This window comes from Trachinotus anak, unplaced genomic scaffold (assembly GCF_046630095.1).
Source record: "Trachinotus anak isolate AG129_WGS33_773 ecotype Australia unplaced genomic scaffold, CSIRO_AGI_Tana_v1 ptg000014l, whole genome shotgun sequence".
NCBI classification, from domain to species: domain Eukaryota; kingdom Metazoa; phylum Chordata; class Actinopteri; order Carangiformes; family Carangidae; genus Trachinotus; species Trachinotus anak.
This window is the reverse complement of record NW_027273865.1, coordinates 10035559-10059569: the sequence shown is the minus strand read 5'-3', so window position 1 is coordinate 10059569 and position 24011 is coordinate 10035559. Positions and strand designations below refer to the sequence as shown.

General features: G+C 41.0%; 4 protein-coding genes across 4 annotated transcripts; all 4 read right to left on the bottom strand.

Annotated features, from left to right (window-relative positions):
* Positions 1-1578: 1578 nt before the first annotated feature.
* Positions 1579-3122, bottom strand: LOC139632392 (odorant receptor 131-2-like). The gene has a single exon (XM_071497313.1). It carries the CDS (start codon positions 3120-3122, stop codon positions 2196-2198), a length of 927 nt encoding a protein of 308 aa, XP_071353414.1. The 3' UTR covers positions 1579-2195.
* A 3560-nt stretch (positions 3123-6682) lies between these two features.
* LOC139631999 (uncharacterized) lies at positions 6683-9701 on the bottom strand. Its single transcript, XM_071496708.1, has 3 exons — positions 8303-9701; positions 7954-8018; positions 6683-7807 (listed from the first exon to the last, which is right to left on the bottom strand). Exons 2-3 carry the CDS (start codon positions 7994-7996, stop codon positions 7296-7298), a joined length of 555 nt encoding a protein of 184 aa, XP_071352809.1. The 5' UTR covers positions 7997-8018; positions 8303-9701; the 3' UTR covers positions 6683-7295.
* A 4843-nt stretch (positions 9702-14544) lies between these two features.
* LOC139632230 (odorant receptor 131-2-like) lies at positions 14545-15896 on the bottom strand. The gene has a single exon (XM_071497053.1). It carries the CDS (start codon positions 15653-15655, stop codon positions 14978-14980), a length of 678 nt encoding a protein of 225 aa, XP_071353154.1. The 5' UTR covers positions 15656-15896; the 3' UTR covers positions 14545-14977.
* Positions 15897-17079: 1183 nt separating this feature from the next.
* LOC139632306 (odorant receptor 131-2-like) lies at positions 17080-21783 on the bottom strand. The gene has a single exon (XM_071497182.1). It carries the CDS (start codon positions 18754-18756, stop codon positions 17776-17778), a length of 981 nt encoding a protein of 326 aa, XP_071353283.1. The 5' UTR covers positions 18757-21783; the 3' UTR covers positions 17080-17775.
* Between the last annotated feature and the right edge of the window lie 2228 nt (positions 21784-24011).

Below are 24011 nucleotides of genomic sequence, written 5' to 3'. Positions count from 1 at the left end.
TCTGTCAGCCTGGCTACAGTGCTGAACAGAAACCTGGGATTGTTCTTGTTTTCTTCTATCAATGATGAATAATAGGATGTTCTGGCTTTACGGAGGCTTTTTTTATATGCCAATAGGCTGTCTTTCCAAGCCTTTAGAGATTCATCCAGGTTAGTAGAACGCCACCTTCTTTCTAGTTTCCTTGAATTTTGCTTTAAAGCTCGTGTTTCTGAGTTGTACCATGGAGCTAGCCTTCTCTGACTCACTACCTTCTTCCTCAGAGGGGCCACAGTGTCTAGAGTTGCACGCAGTGAGGCTACAGTACTGTCAACAAGATCATCAACCTGTGTGGATGTGAAGTTAAGAGAGCTGTTCCCTACTGCATTGATACATGGCAGTGGGCTAAGTACTGATGGGATTCTTTCTTTAAATTTGCTAATGGTATTGTCAGAGAGACACCTGCTGTAATAGATTTTTTTCCCCAGATGCTCTGTAGTCCATGACTGAAAACTCAAATGTTAACAGAGAATGGTCAGATAAAAGAGGGTTTCTGGGAGAAACTGTTAGATATCCGATGTCAATCCCATAAGTCAGAACCAGATCAAAGGTATGGTTAAAAGAGTGAGTGGGTTCATTAACATGCTGAGAGAAGCCAATTGAGTCTAATAATGAATTAAATGCAATACTCAGGCTGTCACTTTCAACATCTACGTGAATGTTAAAATCACCCACCATGATAACTTTATCTGTGCTGAGAACTAACTCAGATAAAAAGTCTGAGAACTCAGATAAGAACACAGAGTAAGGGGCAGGTGGACGATATACAGTAACTAGTAGGACTGGTTTTTGTGTCTTCCAGTTTGGGTGAGACAGACTAAGAATGAGCCATTCCTTACAATAGGGACCTGTGTGTGACATGTGGAGAAACATGGTCTCATCCCCCACAGAGACCTAAAGACCTAATAATAAAGGACAAATAAGGAAAAAGATGGAGGGCTTGTCAGTATCAACAACCCTCAATTCCTCCAGCTCAATTAAATTCCTTCTTAAAGATGTTTGACTGCAGTGTACATTAACATCCACGCTTGTCACAGATGAACAATTGCATGCAGTAACAACTGTGGTTTTAATTTAAATGTCAAATAATATTTCTTTTATAGCTTTTCAGTGTATGAAAGAAAAAACAAGAAAAAACATTATGTAGTAAACAAACCTGACTGACCCAGAACCAGCGGAGTGTGAGGAGAGGGAATCAGGAATAGCTGGATTACTTCACAGTGATTACCTGAGTTACGTTAGAGAGCAGTCTTCCAATCGAAGGCATTGATAGTCTTAGGAGAGGTGAGTTCTTGAATGGGAATACCACTTTGAGAGGCAAGGGTGACATCAATGAAACTGTCATCAGCTCCATCGAGGCAGATGGCCGCCCACCAGGAGCCCTGTTCTGCCTGAGGTTTCCGCCTCTTAAAGGAAGTTTTTCCTTGCCACTGTCACCAAGTGCTTGCTCTCGGTGGGAATTGTTGGTTCTCTTTCTTTCCTATACTTTATAGAGAAGGTCTTGATCTCCTCCAATTGGAAAGTGCCTTGAGATAACTTCTGTTGTGACTGCTCCCACATACTTTGCAGTGCAGAATACATCTTAATCATGTTAGATCACATAATACATTGCAGGATGTATTTTTAATGATGCTTTGACCACTTTTTACAATACTTGATACTTTTTAGTGAAAATTACACAACACGTGGTCTATCTGTATGTTGAGCTGAGTGACAGTGGCACTGAGGGCCTTCAGGTTTTCCATGATATCCAAGAGAACTCTCTTGTGTTGTTCCGACCGTGGTTCCCTGAGTGGCTAATGTTTAGTGAAGTCTTTTATGACGATCTGGTTGTTCTTTTTGGAAATTAGCAATTTCAGCAATTTGACAAAATGCATTTTTGTATCTGTGTGTTCCCAGGAGCTGCACATGCAACTATCACAGTGAGGACAAACATAATGGCAAACATTTCAGTTTTTTTTTCCCTTTCAATCATTCACACCCAAATGTATGAGAAAAGAAGGCCTTGGTTCCAAAATAATACAATAATTACCATTTAAGTATTTAGAAAGTGATTTACGAACACACACAGTTATTTGCAATATGTTTTAATTAAATGACAATTGAAATAAATGATTGCAATGTGAATTTCTGTCAGAAAATAATTAGTCTAAGTCTTGTCAAATAACATTTCTTTTACACAAGCCACTGAAGGCATATTTTTTCAGTGCCTGAGAAAAAAGTTCATCTCTAAGGCCATAAATGAGAGGACTCAGACATCTTGGTGCAAGATAAAACATAATGTAATTAATGTACCGGATTGGAGAAAACAACCTTAAATTAATCTGAAGTAGCCAAGTCTCTATGAATGGGCACCACAGCTGGATGAGAAGCAGCAGCAGCTGGAAACCATGAAGAACCACTGTTCTGAGCCCTTTCCATGTTGACTTTTTATCCTCTCCTGATGCAGCTTTGGCCACTTTCATTATTTTAATGTAGGAGACAACAATGATCATAAACATGACCAAGAAGTAGAACTGATATACAGCTGACCTAACATGATCCTGCCATACATGTAAACTAAACAATTCGAATGAACAAACCTGATATTGTTTATAGAAACTAAGAAATGCTGTTGCACAGAACATGGTGAAAATAACAATGCAGGGCACAAAGCTGATGCCATGGATGATGAGAATACAGTGCACAGTGCTGCGTGTGGTGCACAGCTCTCCATGGCGCAGGGGCATGCAAATGGCCACATAGCGCTCCAAGCTCATTGCTGTCAGAGTAACTGGTGTGAGTAAAGTGAACAAAAACATAAAAACACAGATAATAATACACAACCAAACTTGCATGGTAAAGTGAAAATAGCTCAAAAGGAGCAGGATATCAGAGAAGAATAACAACAGACTATCTGACAGCAATGTAACAGCAAATAAGATGTAACGTGTTGTTGTGTAAAAGCACTCTTTTTTAAAAAAGGTTATGATGAGCAACAAGTCAATGCAGAGAAAAATCATCACCAGGATCTGCACAATAATGACCTTGTCATTGATCTTTCGAAGCTGTGACTCACCATCAACCAGTGAGTAGTTATCTGCCATCTAGTTCCTAAGCAAACACACACAGCAGTCTCTAATACACCTGTCAATAGGAATTTTGATTTTCATTGCAAACCGATAAAGGTTAAGTAGAATGTCAAGCTTACAGCAGTTCACCACACTCTCCATGTTATTCCAAAGATGAGTGTCTTCTGCTGAGCTCTGTGCAGCCTTCTGAGAGAGTGCTGTGTCTGATGACTTAAAGACTAGTACATCAAAAAATAACACCAAATGAAACTCCCTGTTCACTACACTGTCGTCATCGTCACTTACTGTTAGCCCCCCTCATTAGCCATGTATTGTTAGTTCTGCAGAGACTGTGAAGTTACCTCAAGGAGTCATGATTTATTTTAATCCCTTGTATGCTGGTATAGGCCCTGAAAAACAGCCTGTACTAGGGAGTACATGTACAATGATGCTGCCCCAAGGTTGGCATGTGGGGAAACAATCTCTAAACTGGTTAAAATCTGCCTCCAGCCAGTTGGTTAGCTAACAGTCTATTCCACGGTCTGCTAAAATTCTGAATGTTGAGATTTGAGTCAGCTAACCTACAGCTTGCACTCCGGTCAGCTGGCCCTTGGACTGCTAGCATCCAGCATGCATCCCTGTTGGGAAACCTTCAGCCCAGGTCGGCTCGCCTCCTACCTGCTTGTCTCCAATCTGCACCCCAGCCTCCTGTCTACTCCTGTCCCTGAGCCGGCTGGCCCCCATCTGATCCTGAACCTGAAAACCTCGAGCAGTCCCCTTTGTTTGGGTCTCACCATTTGCCTGGAGATATGTAGGGGTCAGGGCCCCTGGTGGGAAGCGTGGGTTTTCCCACAGAGACTCAGCTGTCCAGCTCCATTGAGACTCATCTGCCCAAGGCCACAGAGCCTACAATGCCAAGCGACCCAGAGTCTCGGCCGCCAAGCTACCCAGAGCCTGCCTTGTGCCATAACCAATGCCCTTTTCCTTTGTTGGGGGTCCCTGCTGACTTCTTGTCTGTTCCGTGTTAGAAGTCCCGGCCAATGTCTCGTCTGTTCCTGAGCCTATTCCTGAGTTGCCCTGATTTCAGGCCTGTTCCCTGAGTCGGCCAACCCAACTGACGTCCTGCCTGCACCGGCTGTGTGTCTGCTGCCTCACTGCTACTGTCAGCTCTAGCTTACTACATAGAGTTAGCAGGCTACTTGAATGTTGGATTTCTTGTCATTGTAAATTCATTTCTGATTTATTTTTTGGTAGAAATATAGTGAAAGGTGTCAAATTTATGGAATGTTGCTAGTATTGCGTCAGTAGGACTATCAACAGTTTTTTTCCTCGTCTATTTTTGCTGGGAAACGCGTACATCATGCGTGCCATTGGCCCTAATTATAAATTGTTAATCCTATGGTTGTGTGGTTAATGCTGATGGCACAACAAAAACAAATTGCCCTTACCACAAAAAGCACCATGTTGATCTTGAGACCACAAGTTTGTGCAGGTCAAATTATACCTCACAAACAGGATCAGCTGAGTTGAACACCTGGGAAAGTTTCAAAGTGTTCCAAAAAGGATATAAAAACGTATTTCATGTTGCTATAATATGAAATGTAACGGACATACCTGGTCTGGCATTAGTTACAAGCCATTAAAGAGGTTCATAGAGAGGACATGTAAAGTTACAGACCCAAGAATGTCACCTTTCTTACTCTCCCCACCATCAAGCTGTCAAATTGATAGGAAACAGTGACAAAGGATACTTTCACAAACAGACCGTTTTTAGCACAACGAAGAGATGTACAATCAGACCATGGGTCAAATGGTCAGCTCCAAATAGACACAAGGCAAAATTGGAGTAAACTACCAGAATCTCCATTTCGTAACAATGGGACTTTATTTTTGTGTATGTATGTATGTATGTATGTGTAACCCCTTATGTTCTGCCTCACTCCAGTAGAATGACGAGACTGGCTTTGATTATGTACACAACGTTTAATTGTCATCCTCTGTGTAAACAGATAAACAACACAATAGTGTGGTTGGCGTTGTCCTCACACACAGCTCCTGCCCCATAACATGGAAGTCCAAGCAGCAAAAGGCGTGATTAAGACAGTCAATGTGATAGTATAGTTTTTACACAAACATGAATTATTACTTTTTTAACATGACATGAAATGAAATCATGAAACATTTTCCTCACAGCATCCACTATTTTTAGCCATGAACCTGTTTTTAAGTATTTTTTAATCCCAAACACAATATAACAATGAATTCATATAAAAAATGAAATACAAAATTGTATGCAAAGTCTCTCACCAATAAATAAAATAATAAATAAAATGATAAACTAAAACGTTTCTCTTTTTATTTTCTCTTTTAATACCACAAGTGTGGTTGACGTTTGTCCTCTCCATGGATGTATTATAAGAACTGGATGACAGATCTAAAAAATGGCGCCCATTCAGTTCAATACAAGTTGCTCGCCTGGCACATACGCTGAAAAAGTTTCTGGCTTCCCGGTTACTTCCGCGTTATGCAGCCCATAGAGACTGTGCAGTAGTGTCTCTCCCATCATGCATCTGAGCTATGAGAATGAGCGAATCGCGTTCTGGATCTGGCGATGCGCGTTCACAAATGCTATGAAAGCGGACTTCTTGGATGTATTATAAGACTTATGCGGGACTTGCTCGAGGCTTGAAACCATCGATTTACACAATTGCAACAGCAACCAATGATGATAATGTTTTGAAAAGTAAGATGGTATTTAACCCTATAATCGCTGGATATCGTGGTTAATTTATTTGTGATGTTAAAAGGAAAACGTGTCATTCAGTACGAAGGTTTAGAGCCTGAAATCGCAATGGATTCAACACGATAAATCATAATCGGGCAAAAATATTTATTCATATGGCATGTGTTCCCTTCTAAACGTTGTATAGTGTTGTAGTTGTGCGTAATTTCCTGTCTTATACTTCTTTTTCACACTGTTCTCCGCAGCTGTATCCTACACTCAGGATCGGAGCTAAGCCATGGGTTGAGGTCATGGATGTGTTAAAATGTCTTTTCATATGGTTGAGCTCCAAGAGCATTCAACTATTACAAGCTGACCCTTCAGTACAACACTGTCTTCTCCTAAAGTGACTGTGCCTCCGGTTTCTGTCAGGAGTTGATTTGCCATGTACTTATTTATAGTGGACCATGTCAAATAAAATGTGTTGAACTATATGAGCATCTTCTTGTAATATGTATGTAAACTGTATGAGGACTGGAGTACACTAAATGTGATGCGTGTTCATTATGGAATATTTTCCCTTTCCTTCAAACACTGTAACACTGTACTAGCATTTTACTGCTGTGGACGATCTAACCTACATTTCTAGTAAACATAAAACACATGCCATATACCTTCTCTGTTTATATTCCCATGCTTTATGTTTCCATTTTATCCCAATTTTATTATCATTGTATTATTATTATTATTATTATTCTGTGTTATCTTATTTGCTTTCTTCTATTGGTATCTGTTTATCTTGAACATAAGCTGCTGCTGGAACACTGTATTATTTCCCAAAGGGAAATAATACAGTGATACCTTAACATAATTTGGTCTTTCATATGCAAATTATTTTTGGTCTGTATGGTGACTCTTTATGAAACAGTTGAAAGCTTTTTGAATATTTTCACAACTCTGCAGAATGGCCACAAAAGCAGCTGCCACAGAACCCAGGCATTTTCATGAGTTACATTAATGTCGCAGATATTTGATTTGAACACATACAAATAAATCAAAAGGATTTAAAAAAAAAAAAAAAGACTTAATTGATGATTGACACCATAAATCATTTAACATAACTATATACAGTACATGTCAAAGAAATATTGAGAAATAAGGTTTTGTGTGTGTGTGTGTGGTTGTGTGATAATGGTGAGGATGGGGGTGAACAGTGTGATGAAAACAACGAAAAAACAAAAATGCACGTTAATCCCAAAATGAAAAAAAAAAAAAATGTCATCCTTACATCAATAAGAATTCCCTGGCCTATTTATGGGCTAAATATATATATAAAATAACAAAAAAATAAAACCCACAATCAGGTTGGAAAAACTGTTGGCTCCAACTGAATCAAACGAAAAAAACAAAAGAATGACTAGAACAAAAAAATAACAGCAATGTTTTCAAGGCAGTTTTACTGCTCCTGAATGTGGGTTTTAAGGGTCTCAAAAAATGTCATTCCCCATAGCGGTGAAATGAACTCCATCGTGCAGAAACAGACCAGGGATATCAAAATTTATGTAAGGATGACTAACCGTGCTTCCACCTAAATCCTTCATAAATGTGTTCATCACACTGTTCACCCATTTTCTTGATTTATTTAACCGTCCCGGATTAGCAGCCCTCCACCGGCGCCTGGAGGAGATGGAGGACAAGATGATAACCATCCCTGGGAACTTCTGATGGAGGTGCTGCAGGTACCTCTTCATCGCTGCGACTAGCTCCAGACCTGTGATCTTTCCCATGTCGTTGCTGCCGCAGACGATGATGAGGACATCCAGGAGGGTTCTTCCTGGCAAGGACTGGTGGAAGAAGGGAAGCAGGTTCCGCCATCTCAGGCCACCCGAGCCAAACCACTGGACGCTGGCATCCAGGCCGAGATTGGACCCGATGGTTTGCATGGCTCTCTGCTCCCCACGTCGGACATAGCTGTCCCCAATTATCCATATACTTTCCCCTGTGGAACAAAAGGCCATTTACTTTTTGCCTTCATATGGAGTATTTATTTAAAAGATTATTTAAAAATTGATATAAACATTTTCACAATTTCGACAGTGTTGTGGGTTGTCATATGGTTAAAACACTGATTGTTGCCTTACTTACGGGACTGCTGTCTGTTCTGGGACGATCCTGGCTCCTCTGTCATTGTTGGCTATTGTAGTTAAACACTGAAATATGTACATAATTGTTCCCCTTTCTGTAAGTTGCTTTGGATAAAAGCGTCTGCTAAATGACTAAATGACTAAATGAATGACATAATGTTATTTGTTATCTCTTTCCCTCTAGTTTTGTAAATTAGCCTGCATTGTATAATTCCAGTCATATAGTCAATATCATATTGTAATGCCTAATAATATTTGCCGCTTAATAACAAAGTTGATGGAAATGTTTATAAATCATAATACAGGTTATTGACATTATAAATGAACTTGATTTAAAATGAAAACCATACCTTTCAAGAGATCCTCGTGATGATATTTTCTTGCTTCCACTACACAGTACAGTAAAGTTAGCCTACTGTAAGTACAGTAAGGACAGTTCGGGTGGGGGATGGGAATTTGATTGACAGCAGAGTCAAATTTTAAAAGATGCAGAATCTTGACACATTCCCTTTTCTTCTACTTCTGGCCTGGTGAACTTACAACTGACCTATACAGCGAGAAAATGCCGTCCTGTGTTGCCATCAACTGCATCAACCAATTGGATTGCAAAGGACAACAGTTGTTTTGGTCGGATAGTATCAAAAAAATAACACTTACATAATGAATACTTACATCAATAATTGTAATAATAATTACATAATTTAACATCAGCAAAAAAGCTGAAAATAACTGACAAGACAGTTTGACTGTTCATGTCATACATGAGATATTAACCAACATGCTTGCATATTCTGATTTCTCTTAAAGAATCGAGGAGGTCTGCAGAAGCCATCGGCAGGAATTATTGGCATGTGTACAAAGTCAGAATATTGTTTTCAAAGGATTTTGAGAACAACCTCAGGAAAGCTTCCCCAGGGACATGGCTTAGCATCAGCTGTTACCAATGAAGTGCAAAGCTACAGCGCTGACAAAACTCTGTTCCCAGAGCTGCACAACCACATGTTTGAAACCACTGTTCAAGACAACCATGTACACTACTTGGTGAAAATGGTATCCTCCATTTATTGCACCATTAGAATGCACCATTTGGCAAAACGAGAGACTGAAAAGTTAAAAAAAGATTTTGTTAGACATAAATATACAAAACTGGTCCATTTTCACCATCAGTAGTGTACATAAATTAGGACTGCTCTGTCAATGGGTCTGTATATGTGTGTGTGTGTGTGTGTATATATATATATATATATATATATATATATATATATATATATATATATATATATGCATTTATTTGAGTGAGTATATATGTATATATGTGTGTGTATTTATTTGTGTGTGTATATGTATATATGTATTTATTTGTCTTAGTGTTTGTGTGTTTTGTTTCTTTGTCTTTCAGTGGTGTAAAACAACCTCAACATCCCATTACTGGCTCCATTCTAAAATGTACCTATTAGCCTACTTTACCTATTAGCAGCTATTGTATGTGACTCAGCTTCAATCTCTATGAAATAACAAAAACGCAGTGTTCATGGTAAAACTTGTAGCTTGCACTACGGAGCACAAGTTATTACCTGAACATAGGCAATGCTGTTATTTTATAAACTTTCCATGACCTCTGCCACAGGGTGACACAGACACAGGCACACACACACATAGTTTAACATGGATGTACAGTTCAGTTAATGTGTTGATTTTGAAGCCCGGGAAGTACATTTTTGCTTTAAAAAAAAAAAAAAAAATTTAATTTAAAAATCTGCTGTTAATGCAGGCCAAAAAAATGTTGTTTTGCATGTTGTTACAGTTCATTGCGAGTCTTTGTAATAAAATGTAATGTAAAATGTGATTTCTCATTCTAAGTATATATATATATATATATATATATATATATATATATATATATATGTGCATATATATATATATATATGCACATAATATAATATATAATTATATTATATTATATAAAATATATATATATATATAAATATATATATTTTATTTCAATAAAATAAAACGGAGCCCTGCATAAATATACCATCCATCAATCAACATCCATCAATATTATAATAAAATAAGAACAAAATTAAAGGAAGACTGTGAATTTTGACGGACTTCAAATAAACAAAACAACCTTGTTACATGTGTGTGCATTTATTGATGTGGGCATGATTGTGTCCCATTGACAAAGGCTGTGGGCTTGTCAAGCAGAGAGGACAGCAGCTTTTCTTACAGGTTTACACATGTGCATTGATGATAATCCTGGGATCTTTGATGGGTGACTAGCTATAGCAAAAGCATGCTTGCCAAGCTGTCCTTGACTCAGCTTCTACTGTTGTGAGATCAGCTATGATAGTGCAGCATATATGCTTGCGCAGATGGAAACTAAATAGCGAACTCTCTGCTCCAGTTGAACTACCATATATCTACGCACAAGAGCAACTATGGCATGCATTGTATTACACCATAGCCACAGGTCAGCTGAGTGAGTCAGAAAGAGTTCAACTTCACTTTGTTTTGACAGGGAGATAAAGTGCTAAAAAGATTCTAAAGGAAGCGTACATTTGAAATGGATACTGGATTGTTTCAGTAGACGTCTTTTAAAATTGTGTAAAACATGTTTTTTCTGCAGACCCCTTCCACACCAGCACGTCACTCAGCTTCTCTGCTGTTGCTCCTGGCGGCTCCTGGCAGCATGCTGATCTGAATCTACTGCAGCTAACACACTGACTATGCATGACGAGCTCACACAACACAACGTCAAATAACCCGAAATAGCACTACGAAACTGTGTATTCCCAGCATCCTTCACACAGGGTAACAGATATAACAGACATACACAATTTTTTTTTCATTATTTTTGATTATAATCACAGGACTGCTGTGTAATCCACATGTATTTACCATTAGCTTCAGGAAATATTTATTATGCTGTTTGATCAATTAACAATTCAGCTGTGTACTACACTGACCACGAAAATATAGACCAGACTAAAACATACCTTTTCAGTTTATATAGATAGTAGCAAATCAAATCTCTCATGAATATCCTGGTCGGTGTTTACATCCCACCACAGGCCAACGTGCAGGAGGCACAGCGGGCGCTCGCCGATCAGATACTGTGTGTGGAGCGGACCAACCCGGACTCCGTAGTTATTGTCCTTGGTGACTTTAACAAAGGTAACCTCAACCACGAACTGCCCAAATACAGACAGTTTGTTAATTGCCCGACCAGAGAGGGGAACACTCTGGACCACTGTTACACCACAATCAGTGGTGCCTATCACGCTGTCCCCCGGGCTGCACTGGGCCACTCTGACCATGTCATGGTCCACCTGATTCCCACATACAGGCAGAAACTAAAACTGTGTAAACCTGTTGTGAAGACATCGAAGCAGTGGAGCAGTGAAGCCATCGAGGATCTGCGGGCATGTTTGGACTGCACTGACTGGGAGGTGTTCAGGACTGCTTCCAACAGTCTGGATGAGTTCACAGAGGCTGTGACGTCATACATCAGCTTCTGTGAGGACTGCTGTATCCCATCACGCACCAGGGTGAGTTATAACAATGACAAACCCTGGTTCACAGCTAAGCTCAGTCAGCTCAGGAGGCAAAAGGAGGAAGCTTTCAGGAGTGGGGACAGGGACAAGTTTAAAGAGTCCAAGTACAGGTTTAGCAAAGCGGTGAGAGAAGCTAAACGACTGTACTCTGAGAAACTTCAGCTCCAGTTCTCAGCCAATGACTCTGCTTCTGTCTGGAAAGGGCTCAGAAAGATCACAAACTACAAACCTAAACCCCCCCACTCCATTAACGACTTCCGTCTGGCCAACGATCTGAATGAGTTCTACTGCCGCTTTGAAAGACAGTGGGACAAGCCTGACACTAACCTCCACATCAGAGCCACATCAGAACCCCCCTCCTCCTCCTCTACCAAAGGAACATCTCTCTCTATCCTGGAGAGAGATGTCAACAGGCTTTTTAAGAAGCAGAACCCCCGCAAAGCAGCCGGTCCTGACTCTGTCTCTCCATCATCCCTGAAGCACTGTGCTGATCAGCTGTCTCCGGTGTTCACGGACATCTTCAACACCTCACTGGAGACCTGCCACGTGCCAGCCTGCTTCAAATCCTCCACCATCATCCCTGTCCCCAAAAAACCAAGGCCCACAGGTCTAAATGACTATAGACCCATTGCCCTGACCTCTGTGGTCATGAAATCATTTGAGCGCCTTGTCCTGTCCCATCTCAAATCCATCACTCACTCACTCCTGGACCCCCTGCAGTTCGCCTACAGAGCCAACAGGTCTGTAGATGACGCCGTCAACATGGCTCTCCACTTCATCCTCCAGCACCTGGACTCCTCAGGGACCTATGCCAGGATCCTGTTTGTGGACTTCAGCTCTGCCTTCAACACCATCATCCCGGCTCTGCTGCAGGACAAGCTCTCCCAGCTGAGCGTGCCTGACTCCACCTGCAGGTGGATCACCGACTTCCTGTCTGACAGGAGGCAGCACGTGAAGCTAGGAAAGCACGTGTCTGACTCCCAGACCATCAGCACTGGATCCCCACAAGGCTGCGTTCTTTCTCCTCTGCTCTTCTCCCTGTACACCAACACCTGCACCTCCAGCCATCAGTCTGTCAAGCTCCTGAAGTTTGCAGACGACACCACTCTCATTGGACTCATCTCTGATGGCGATGAGTCTGCCTACAGGTGGGAGACTGACCGTCTGGTGACCTGGTGCAGGCAGAACAACCTAGAGCTAAACGCTCTGAAGGCAGTGGAAATGATAGTGGACTTCAGGAAGAGCCCAGCCCCACCCACCCCCATCTCCCTGTGTGACTCCCCCGTGGCTACCGTGGAGCATTTTCGCTTCTTGGGAACCACCATCACACAGGATCTCAAATGGGAGCTAAACATCAGCTCCCTCATCAAAAAAGCTCAGCAGAGGATGTATTTGCTGAGGCAATTGAAGAAGTTCAACCTGCCAAGGACTATGATGGTGAACTTCTACACCTCCATCATTGAGTCCATCCTCACCTCCTCCATCACCATCTGGTACGCTGCTGCCACGGAGAGGGACAATAACAGACTGCAGCGTATCATCCACTCTGCTGAGAAGGTGATTGGCTGCAATCTTCCGTCCCTCCAGGACCTGTACACCTCAAGGACTCTGAGGCGTGCAGGGAAGATTGTAGCTGACTCCTCCCACCCTGGACACAAACTCTTTGTGACACTCCCCTCTGGCAGGAGGCTGCGGTCCTTCAGGACCAAAACCTCTCGCCACAAAAATAGCTTCTTCCCATCTGCTATTAGCCTTATCAACAAGGCTAGAGAGCCCCACTGTTGCTGATCAATTGCACCAATCACCAGAAAAAATTCCTTGTATGTGAAAACATACTTGGCAATAAAACTGATTCTGATTCTGATTCTGATTCAGGGCCTGTCCAATCTCATGATTCTTCTCCTCCATCTTGCTGCTCTCTGCCTGGACATTTTCACCTTTCTCCTTCCTGCTCCAGCTCCAGCTCCTTTGTCAACCGGACATGGTCACACCCAAGAAAATGACAGAAACAATAGATACAACGGGTGGAAGACTAGCTAGGTTGCAGGGACAATACCCTGCTGCCACAACAAGTGGGCAGTAAATTACATGATGAATGCAAGCATGCATCAGATCCTTTATGTGACAAAGCTGATCTGAGAAGGAGGAATGTCGCTTCAACTTCAGTATTGTTCTAATTTCTGTCTCTTCTTAGCTGTAACTAGGCAAGCACTGCTTGCCTTGCTTGCTCTGACGGTGCGCTGCTGCCAGAGACTGTGTCTTATCCTATCTTTGAGGGTCTGGGTTCGAATTTTGTTGCTATGGTAAATGGAAATGAGAATTGGGCAGCTGGATACTATCAGCTACACTAGAAATAAACAATGAGCCACAATGAGCCAAACCCACCAGGGTTCTGCCTGAGGTTTGTGCCTCTTAAAGGAAGTTTTTCCTTGCCACTGTCACCAAGTGTTTGCTCTCGGTCGGAATTGTGACAGTGACAGTGGCACTGAGGGCCTTCAGGCTTTCCATGACATCCAAGAAAACTCTCTCGTGTGGTTTGACCGTGGTTCCCTGAGCGGCTAATGTTTAGTGAAGTGCATCTGAATCCCTGGGTTCCAGGTTCTGATGTATTGTTCTTTTTGGAAATTAGCAATTTCAGCAATTTGACAAAATGCATTTTTGTATCTGTGTGTTCCCAGGAGTCTGGACGTGCAACCATCACAGTGAACAAAATTACATAAAACATAAACGTGGCCCAGTTACATGTGGAGGAAGCACTGAAACAGAAGCACCAAAGATGTTAATCTGTATGAGACCCAATATGTAAAGGTCATGATAGTTTCTGCTGGGCAATGCAGTGGACTGCGGGGCCATGCCTGAATTTTAATTTGTGATTAACATTATCACATTTATTTTGTGAGAGTAGAAACATGCAATTAATGTTTGTTTTGACAGGTTCTTTTATTGTGAGTAAACATAAACCCAAAACTCATCCGGAAGACCTTGGAATCTCTAGAACAATAGCAAGATGAACTATAAAAAAAACTTGCTCTTAAAGGTGAATTTTCTATACAATATGAAGACCCAGATCTTGGAAATGCACTTTGTAACCCAATAAACATTGCTGAGTTGCCTGCAGAAAGGGCCGTTTTGCACATTCTGTGGAATAATGAGTCACAAACGCTTGTCCCATTGATCCTCCATCTCTTCCCTTGACACAGCCATCATCTGTTTGCCAGCGTCTTCCCACAACTACTCTTCAATTATTCAGAGTTATATGCAAAACATTTCAGTTTTTTTCCCTTTTTCACACCCAAAAACATGGGAAAAGAAGGCCTTGGTTCCAAAATAATACAGTAATTACCATTTAAGTATTTCGAAAGGGATTTACAAACACACAATTATTTCCAATATGTTTTAATGAAATTACAGTTTAAATAAATGATTGCAATGTGAATTTCTGTCAGAAAATAATTAGTCTTAGTCTAGTCAAATAACATTTCTTTTACACAAGCCACTGAAGGCATATTTTTTCAGTGCCTGAGAAAAAATTTCATCTCTCAGGCCATAAATAAGAGGACTCAAACATCTTGGTACAAGAAAGAAGATTACGTAATTAATGTACCGGACTGCAGAAAACAACCTTAAATTAATCTGAAGTAGCCAAGTCTCTATGAATGGGCACCACAGCTGGATGAGACAGAGCAGCAGCTGGAAACCATGAAGAACCACTGTTCTGAGCCCTTTCCATGTTGACTTTTTATCCTCTCCTGATGCAGCTTTGGCCACTTTCATTATTTTAACATAGGAGACAACAATGATCATAAACATGACCAAGAAGTAGAACTGATATACAGCTGACCTAACATGATCCTGCCATACATGTAAACTAAACAATTCGAATGAACAAACCTGATATTGTTTATAGAAACTAAGAAATGCTGTTGCACAGAACATGGTGAAAATAACAATGCAGGGCACAAAGCTGATGCCATGGATGATGAGAATACAGTGCACAGTGCTGCGTGTGGTGCACAGCTCTCCATGGCGCAGGGGCATGCAAATGGCCACATAGCGCTCCAGGCTCATTGCTGTCAGAGTAACTGGTGTGAGTAAAGTGAACAAAAACATAAAAACACAGATAATAATACACAACCAAACTTGCATGGTAAAGCGAAAATAGGTGAAGATGAACAGGATATCAGTGAAGAATAACAACAGACTATCTGACAGCAATGTAACAGCAAATAAGATGTAACGTGTTGTTGTGTAAAAGCACTCTTTTTTTAAAAAAGGTTATGATGAGCAACAAGTTGATGCAGAGAAAAATCATCACCAGGATCTGCACAATAATGACCTGGTCATTGATCTTTCGAAGCTGTGACTCACCATCAACCAGTGAGTAGTTATCTGCCATGTAGTTTCTAAGCAAACACACACATCAGTCTCTAATACACCTGTCAATAGGAATTTAGATTTTTATTCCCAACCAATAAAGGTTAAGTAGAATGTCAAGCTTACAGCAGTTCACCACACCCTCCGTGTTATTCCAAAGATGAGTGTCTTCTGCTGAGCTCTGTGCAGCCTTCTGAGAGAGTGCTGTGTCTGATGACTTTAAAGACTAGTACATCAAAAAATAACACCAAATGAAACTCCCTGTTCACTACACTGTCGTCATCGTCACTTACTGTTAGCCCCCCTCATTAGCCATGTATTGTTCTGCAGAGACTGTTAAGTTACTTTAAGGAGTCATGATTTATTTTAATCCCTTGTATGCTGGTATAGGCCCTGAAAAACAGCCTGTACTAGGGAGTACATGTACAATGATGCTGCCTCAAGGTTGGCATGTGGGGAAACAATCTCTAAACTGGTTAAAATCTGCCTCCAGCCAGTTGGTTAGCTAACAGTCTATTCCACAGTCTGCTAAAATTTTGAATGTTGAGATTTGAGTCAGCTAACCTACAGCTTGCACTCCGGTCAGCTGGCCCTTGGACTGCTAGCATCCAGCATGCATCCCTGTTGGGAAACCTTCAGCCCAGGTCGGCTCGCTTCCTACCTGCTTGTCTCCAATCTGCACCCCAGCCTCCTGTCTACTCCTGTCCCTGAGCCGGCTGGCCCCCATCTGATCCTGAACCTGAAAACCTTGAGCAGTCCCCTTTGTTTGGTTCTCACCATTTGCCTGAAGATATGTAGGGGTCAGGGCCCCTGGTAGGAAGCGTGGGTTTTCCCACAGAGACTCAGCTGTACAGCTCACTTTAGACTCATCTGCCCAAGACCACAGAGCCTACAATGCCAAGTGACCCAGAGTCTCGGTTGCCAAGGAATTGAGGGTTGTTGATACGATCACACCCACGAAAATGAAAGAAACAATAGATGCAACGGGTGGAAGGCAAGCTCGGTTGCAGGGACAATACCCTGCTGCCACAACAAGTGGGCAGTAAATTACATGATGAATGCAAGCATGCATCAGATCCTTTATGTGGCAAAGCTGATCTGAGAAGGAGGAATGTCGCTTCAACTTCAGTATTGTTCTAATTTCTGTCTATTCTTAGCTGTAACTAGGCAAGCACTGCTTGCCTTGATTGCTCTGACGGCGAACCACCGCCAGAGACTGTGTCTTGTCCCATCTTTGAGGGTCTGTGTTCGAATTTCGTTGCTATGGTAAATGCAAATGGGATTGGGCAGCTGGATACTATCAGCTATGCTAGAAATAAACAATGAGCCATTCCTTACAATAGGGACCTGTTTGTGACATGTGGAGAAACATGGTCTCATCCCCCACAGAGACCTAAAGACCTAATAACAAAGGACAAATAAGGAAAAAGATGGAGGGCTTGTCAGTATCAACAACCCTCAATTCCTGCAGCTCAATTAAATTCCTTCTTAAAGATGTTTGACTGCAGTGTACATTAACAAAGTTCACAAACAAGTACCCATATTTTATGTGTCACTATAGGACTGACAGTGACATTATCCAGTTTATAAATCTAAACAGCAATATAGATGAAACAACATGAACACAGTAATGCTTACTAGACAATTAAATGACATGCTGCCATATCTGCACTAAACTATGAAAAACTAAATGACTGGTGGCTGTCAAGAACCTCACTGATTATCACGCAGAACCTGATACAGATCTATCATCACTGATATTATGGTTCTGTTTTAAGGAAACCCAGAGTCTAATTATTTGTGAGCAGTCAACTGTTAAGCTCAGTTCAACATCCACGCTTGTCACAGAAGAACAATTGCACGCAGTAAGAACTGTGGTTTTAATTTAAATGTCAAATAATATTTCTTTTATACAAGCCAAAGGAGGCATAGCTTTTCAGTGTATGAAAGAAAACTTCATCCCTGAGGCCATAAATAAGAGGACTCAGACATCTGGGTGCAAGAAAAAACATTATGTAGTTAACAAACCTGAAATTATAGAATAAAGTGAAATTAATCTGAAGCAAAGCAGCTTCTATAAATGGGCACCACAACTGGATGAGACAGAGCAGTAGCTGAAAACCATGAAGAACCACTGTTCTGAGCCCTTTCCTTGATGACTTTTTACTTTCTCCTGATGCAGCTTTGGCCACTTTCATTATTTTAATATAAGAGAAAACAATGATGATGCACATTATCAAAAACTGGAATTGATATATAGCTGACCTGAGATGTTGCTGCCATATGTTAATCATAAACACCTCCACTGAGCACAACTGACATTGTTTGTAAAACCTTAGCGATACTGATGCAAAGAAGGTGGAGAGAATAATAATGCAGGGAACAGAGCTGAGGCCATGAATGATGAGGATACAGTTCACAGTATTGCGTGTGGAGCACAGCTCTCCATGGCGCAGGGGCATGCAAATGGCCACATAACGCTCCAGTGTCATTGCTGCCAGAGTAACTGGTGTGACTGTAGTATACACAAGTACCACGACACAGATAATGATACATAACCACACTTGAATGGTAATATAAAAATGGGTGAAGATGACAAGGATATCAGACATGAATAACAAAAAACTATCTGAGAGTAACATAACAGCAAATAAGATGTACCGTGCAGTCGTGTAGAGGCACTCTTTTTTGAAAAAGGTTATGATGAGCAGCAAGTTGATGCAGAGAAAAATCATGATTAAGATCTGTACAATAACCACCTGGTCATTGTACAGCACCTGCAAGGACTCAACACCAAACAGTGAATTGTTATTTGCCATGTATCTGTTTTCTAAGCAAACACAGAGGAGTTGCAGCCACTGCAAAAAGTCCATTAAAGTCTCATTAACAAAAAAGAAAATTGGATTTTTTATACAAGATGATGCATGTCCACTTTCAATCTATCTGAAGTGATACAATGATAGATTAAATCCAGTACTTTCCCAAATCCTACATGCTTTTCAAGAGAGTAACACTGTCTGCTGTGCTCTCTGTGCAGCCTTCTGTAAGAGAGCTGTGTATGATGATGACTTTAAAGAATAGATCATCCAGAATTAACACCAAATGAAACTAGATTTTACCAGTGTCATCATCGCCACTCATTGGCTGTCTATATATAGATAGAGTACTGCAGACTCCAAAGTGACCTCAGAGGGTGTGCTCTTTCAAAGTTGCTTCCAATAGAATATTTTATTCAGTAGGTCCTGTTTTCCCAAAATTATTAATCACAAGTTGTAACTAAGAGTAAAGTCCAGGGCATGTCTTCGTGACTTGAAATACTTTTCTGTGACTCTGTGGGACAGAATTTGTCTAATTGCTCATTTTGAGTTGGTTTGAAATTACTTTTATGAAGGGTTTAATGGCATTACAAACCAACATTCCCCCTTTGTGTAGCCATGTAACCTTAGCTAGGGCAAGGAAAACAAATTTAGAGTCTGACTGTCTGTATTTTAGACAACTCAGAAATTGATAAACAAGTCTGATTAAAAAAATCTCAGAATGAATTTTATCTCACATAAATTATGAAAAGCTAAAAGATCCAAGGATGTTTTGGAGGATTGTGACATCTTCTGTTGATTGCACACATATTGCTGATGGCTCCCATTTCGTGACTGATAAGGCAGATATTCTTGTTTTAATAAGCACTGTACATCAGCAGGCTCTTTATTTGAGGCCTTTTGAACATGAATTTTGAACTTGACAAACTTAAACTACACCCACAGATGCTCTCAAATATCACGTTGTCTCTGGCTCTACAGCTACCCCAAGCACCTCTGGCAGCACGGGCCTATCCAGTGGTGGGTGTGGTGGCAGCAGCATCCCCTGATCCAGTGGGTGTAGGAGTGGATGCAGTAATGATGGCAGCAGAAGAGGAGCACCATGGTCTCTTAGATGAAGTGAGCTGTGTCAGGCTCCCAGTCCTCACTGCTATCTTCCTCTGGCCCAAAAAACAAAATTTAATGCACAGTTAGCAAAATATTAAGATCAGTTGAAAGGGGCTTTATTGACATAGGAAACACATTTACATAGCCTTAGCAAGCATGAAACACCAACATCAAAAAAAACACCGTGATGGAATCTTTCCATGCTTTGTAGTAACAATGAGATAATCCTATACTTGATAGAATTAGTCTGTAGCCTTAGTTGTGTACTATTATAGTGATCAAAGGATGACCTGATGAACCTTACTGTTATGTTCCCACTGTAAATAACTTCCTGGGTATAGGGAAGATGGCAGGATGATATCTTGATCACCACAGGAGATTACACCCAGTTGTAAATTCCTGAGATAGGTCACTACCTGCCTTTTATTGTACCCTGATTGTTACTTCATCTGTAGAGGAATGTTTGTGAAGCTTCAAACAAAGGGCCAGAGGTATATCAGAAAGTATAAAAATGGGGTAAAGCCTTCGATCAAGGGGGCACAACTCTGAACTGCTTACTACCGTGTGGTTCCATGTGTTGCTTCCTCTTTATAGAGATTAAACATTTTGGTGCATGCTACCCTTCCAGTCTTGTTTTTTGACTCTCTACAGGCATACCGTGAAATTTCCATAACAACACATATACACAGAGGAGTTGTAATGTAAGAATATTCAATGTGACAATATATAGTCATTCACAATTCACTATCTCTAAAGTTTAATGTAACTTCAATACTATAAAGAAATCCCTACCAATCTGTTTATATCAGTGCAAAATAGCATGTTTTGCTAAACTTCACATCAAAGTAAATATAGAGACCCTAAAGTAAGTATACAGACAGCAAAATTCAAACTAAACTCAATGAAACATAAAATCTAAAATGGGGTTGGGTTGAGTCCTTGAGCAAACATCTCCTGTCTGAGTCACACCTGCTGTCTTCACTGTCATCAGACGAGGCAATGACAGAATCCAGAGCCTTGTCTGTGGTAAACCCTGTCTTTCCTTGATCCCTTGGTATTGCAAAGGAATGTAGAAAAATATAACACAGCAAAACTGACTAATTTCTGCTATTACTTTGTTCTCTCCTCTTCTCTCTGTTGATCTTTTCTCACTGCTGTCTCCCCTCCACAATTTTGTCTCTCTCTACATCATTCTGCTTGCTTACAGTGTTACACTGACAACGTTACACAATGCAGAACCGACTAAATCCTGCTATTATTTTGTTCTCTCTGTTGATTCTCTTCTTATTGCTGTCTCCTCTCCACTATCGTGTCTATATGTCATTCCACTCAATATTAATCTTGTACATAAAACAGATTCTTAAAGCATAATGGAGGCCAATAGCATTGGCTACAACAATGCTGACCAACCCTTATTTGGTATCACTGGACAGTGTAAATGCCGGTCTTGATTGCAGAATGATTGACAAAGCCTCTAGCCAATGACAGTGCACTCAACCACTGGCAGAAAATCATTATTGGCTTTTCAGAGCAGGTGTGCTCGCCTACATTCACTTGATTCTTCCAGGGTGAAAACCCAACAGAAAATTGTGTAGATGCCTTCCAATTTGTACGCAATACATGTCGGGCATATCCATTGGAAAAACCACTTGATTTTTGAGATCTGTTGAACCTTACAGACAAAAGGATTATAAATAATCAAGAAGCATAAAGACAATAGGACTTCACGGCTGCTGGTGCAGTAGGGAGTCACCACCGCTTTGCTGTCTTGCAGGTTTACAATGCTGGTGTATCTGAATGATATATCCTTTTGTGCTTACAGTCACTGAAAAATTGACTGGATATTTGACAATTTGTCCCCCCTGCCTGTTTAGAAAATGTTGAAAATTGTACAAACTGACCAGACCCAACAGACCTTTTTGAATATGAACTGTATAATCTGTCGTATTCCCTTGTGTGTTGGTCTGGGGAGAGGAAAAGACCCCTGTCACAAAAAAAGAGGAACCCAAATGAAGGACAGGAACATAAAGTTTGCATTTAAGGTAAGTTTATTGCTAGTTTGAATGTGAGTGGGGATCTTGGTAAAGGGGCTGGGTGCAGTTGGCAGAATCAGGGCATCGTGAGAGGTGAGCAGCTGGCAGAGGGAGGCAGAGAGAGATGCGGGCAGCAAGTATGGTTGGGCTGAGAGTGGAGTGGGTAGCAAGAATGTCCTGGCTTACTGGGGAATTGAGCAGTTGAATGTGCTCAGCTTGGCACAGGTTACACTTCAACACAACTATACCTGGCTGTACTGTGACAAAATAATAAATACACACAGGCTTGTTCAGGGAAAATCCAATCTGTAATATATAAATGTATGCTTAAAAATCTAATAAAATGTAAAATGGACATTGCCTTTGCTCCTTTTTCACTTTTATTAAAGTGTGGTGGTATATTTGTACATATAAGAGGCCCACAGAGGCAGCGCCGTATTTTAACTGTCCATTAAATCATGTTTTTAGCTTAATCTTCTCAGTCTAACTGGCAGCAACACAGGTAATATTTCAACTCAGAGACCAAATCTTTCAAAAGGACTTTTATCATATTTCAAAAGGGCTCACAGAGATAACACTTTTTCTACCAGGACAAGGGTGACCACTAACTGGCCTTTCATCTCAGGACCAAATTTCCAAACAGGCATTATTTGGATAAACAGACCATATATTCAAAATCTAAATGGCAGCCTTGGAGGGAGACAGCACAAATTGGCAACTAAATAAAAGTAATTTATTTACAGAAAGTAGAATTACGTTGACCAATAAAACTAGAATTACCACTTTGCAGTTGGATGCCTCTGAAACTCAGACTAGTTTCAGATTACATCCCTGTTTATACAGAGTCATTGAAAATAATAACCATTTGTGTGAAATGTTGTCATAATCGCTGTATGAAGTCTTCAGTAATGCTAAAAAGTGTTTTGTGAGGTCACACTGTCACCACCAAAATCTTCAGTTTGCTCTTGAGTCCTAGTGAATGTTTGTGCAAAATTCAAAGAATTTCCTTCAAGGCATTACAGAGATATTATGTTCACAAGGCCAAAACCACATTTTGTGAGGTCACAGTGAGCTTGGCCTTTGACCACAAAAGTCTAATCAGTTTGTTCTTGAGTCCAAGTGGATATTAGCGCCAATTTTGAAGGGATTCCCTTGAGGCATTCTCAAGATGTTGTGTTCACAAGGCCATAATCATGTTTTGTGAGGTCACTGTGATCTTGACCTTTGACCTGATCAGTTTGTCTTTGAGTCCAGGTGAATGTTTTTACCAAATCTGAAGAAATTCCATCAAGGTGTTACATAGATAATACATTCATACAGCTAAAACTGCATTTTGTGGGCTTACTGTGACCTTGACCTTTGACATTGAATTTTAATCTAATCTGTTCACCATCGAATCCCAATGGACATTTGTGCCAAATTTGAAGAAGTTCGTTCAAGGCGTTCCTGAGAGAACCCATGTTTTTGGAGGTCATCACGACCTTGGCCTTGACAACCTAAATCTGATCAGGTAATCCTTGAGTACAACTGAACATTTGTGCCAAATTTGTAGAAGTTCAATGAAAGCATTATTGAGATACTGTGTTCACGAGAATGGGACGGACAACTCGAAAACAATATCCCTCTGGCCCTGGCTGTTGCCAACATGGAGGCATAAAAATATCAATGAAAAAAACAAAGGCCACAGCAAGGGTCAGCAAGGGAGAGGGAAGCTCTTTTAATGAGAGAGAGGCTGCAGAGTGAGGATAGTTTTATAGCTCTGAGCACAGCAGGCCCATGTGTAGCTGATGCAGCTGGTGACCCTCCATTTAGCACCTTAAAAAAACAACAAAAGAAACAGGAACCACTTGTGCCCAAGTGAGGGGGTCGTCACACACCAGATACACAAAAGTATCACAGACTGGTTGTGGGGACATGCAATGTCAATTCTTTTGTGGGGAAGAAGCCTGAGCTGGTACGGGTGGTTGAGCGGTAGCGACTAGATATAGTTGGGCTCATCTCTATGCATAGCAGGGGCTCTGGAACCAAACTTCTGGAGAGGGGCTGGACTATCTTCTTTTCCTAAGTTGCCCCGGTTGTCAGGTGTGGGGATAATCACAAGCCCCCGGTTGAGCAGCGCGGTGTTGGAGTTTTCCTTGGCAGATGAGAGGGTCGCCTCTCTGTACCTGAGAG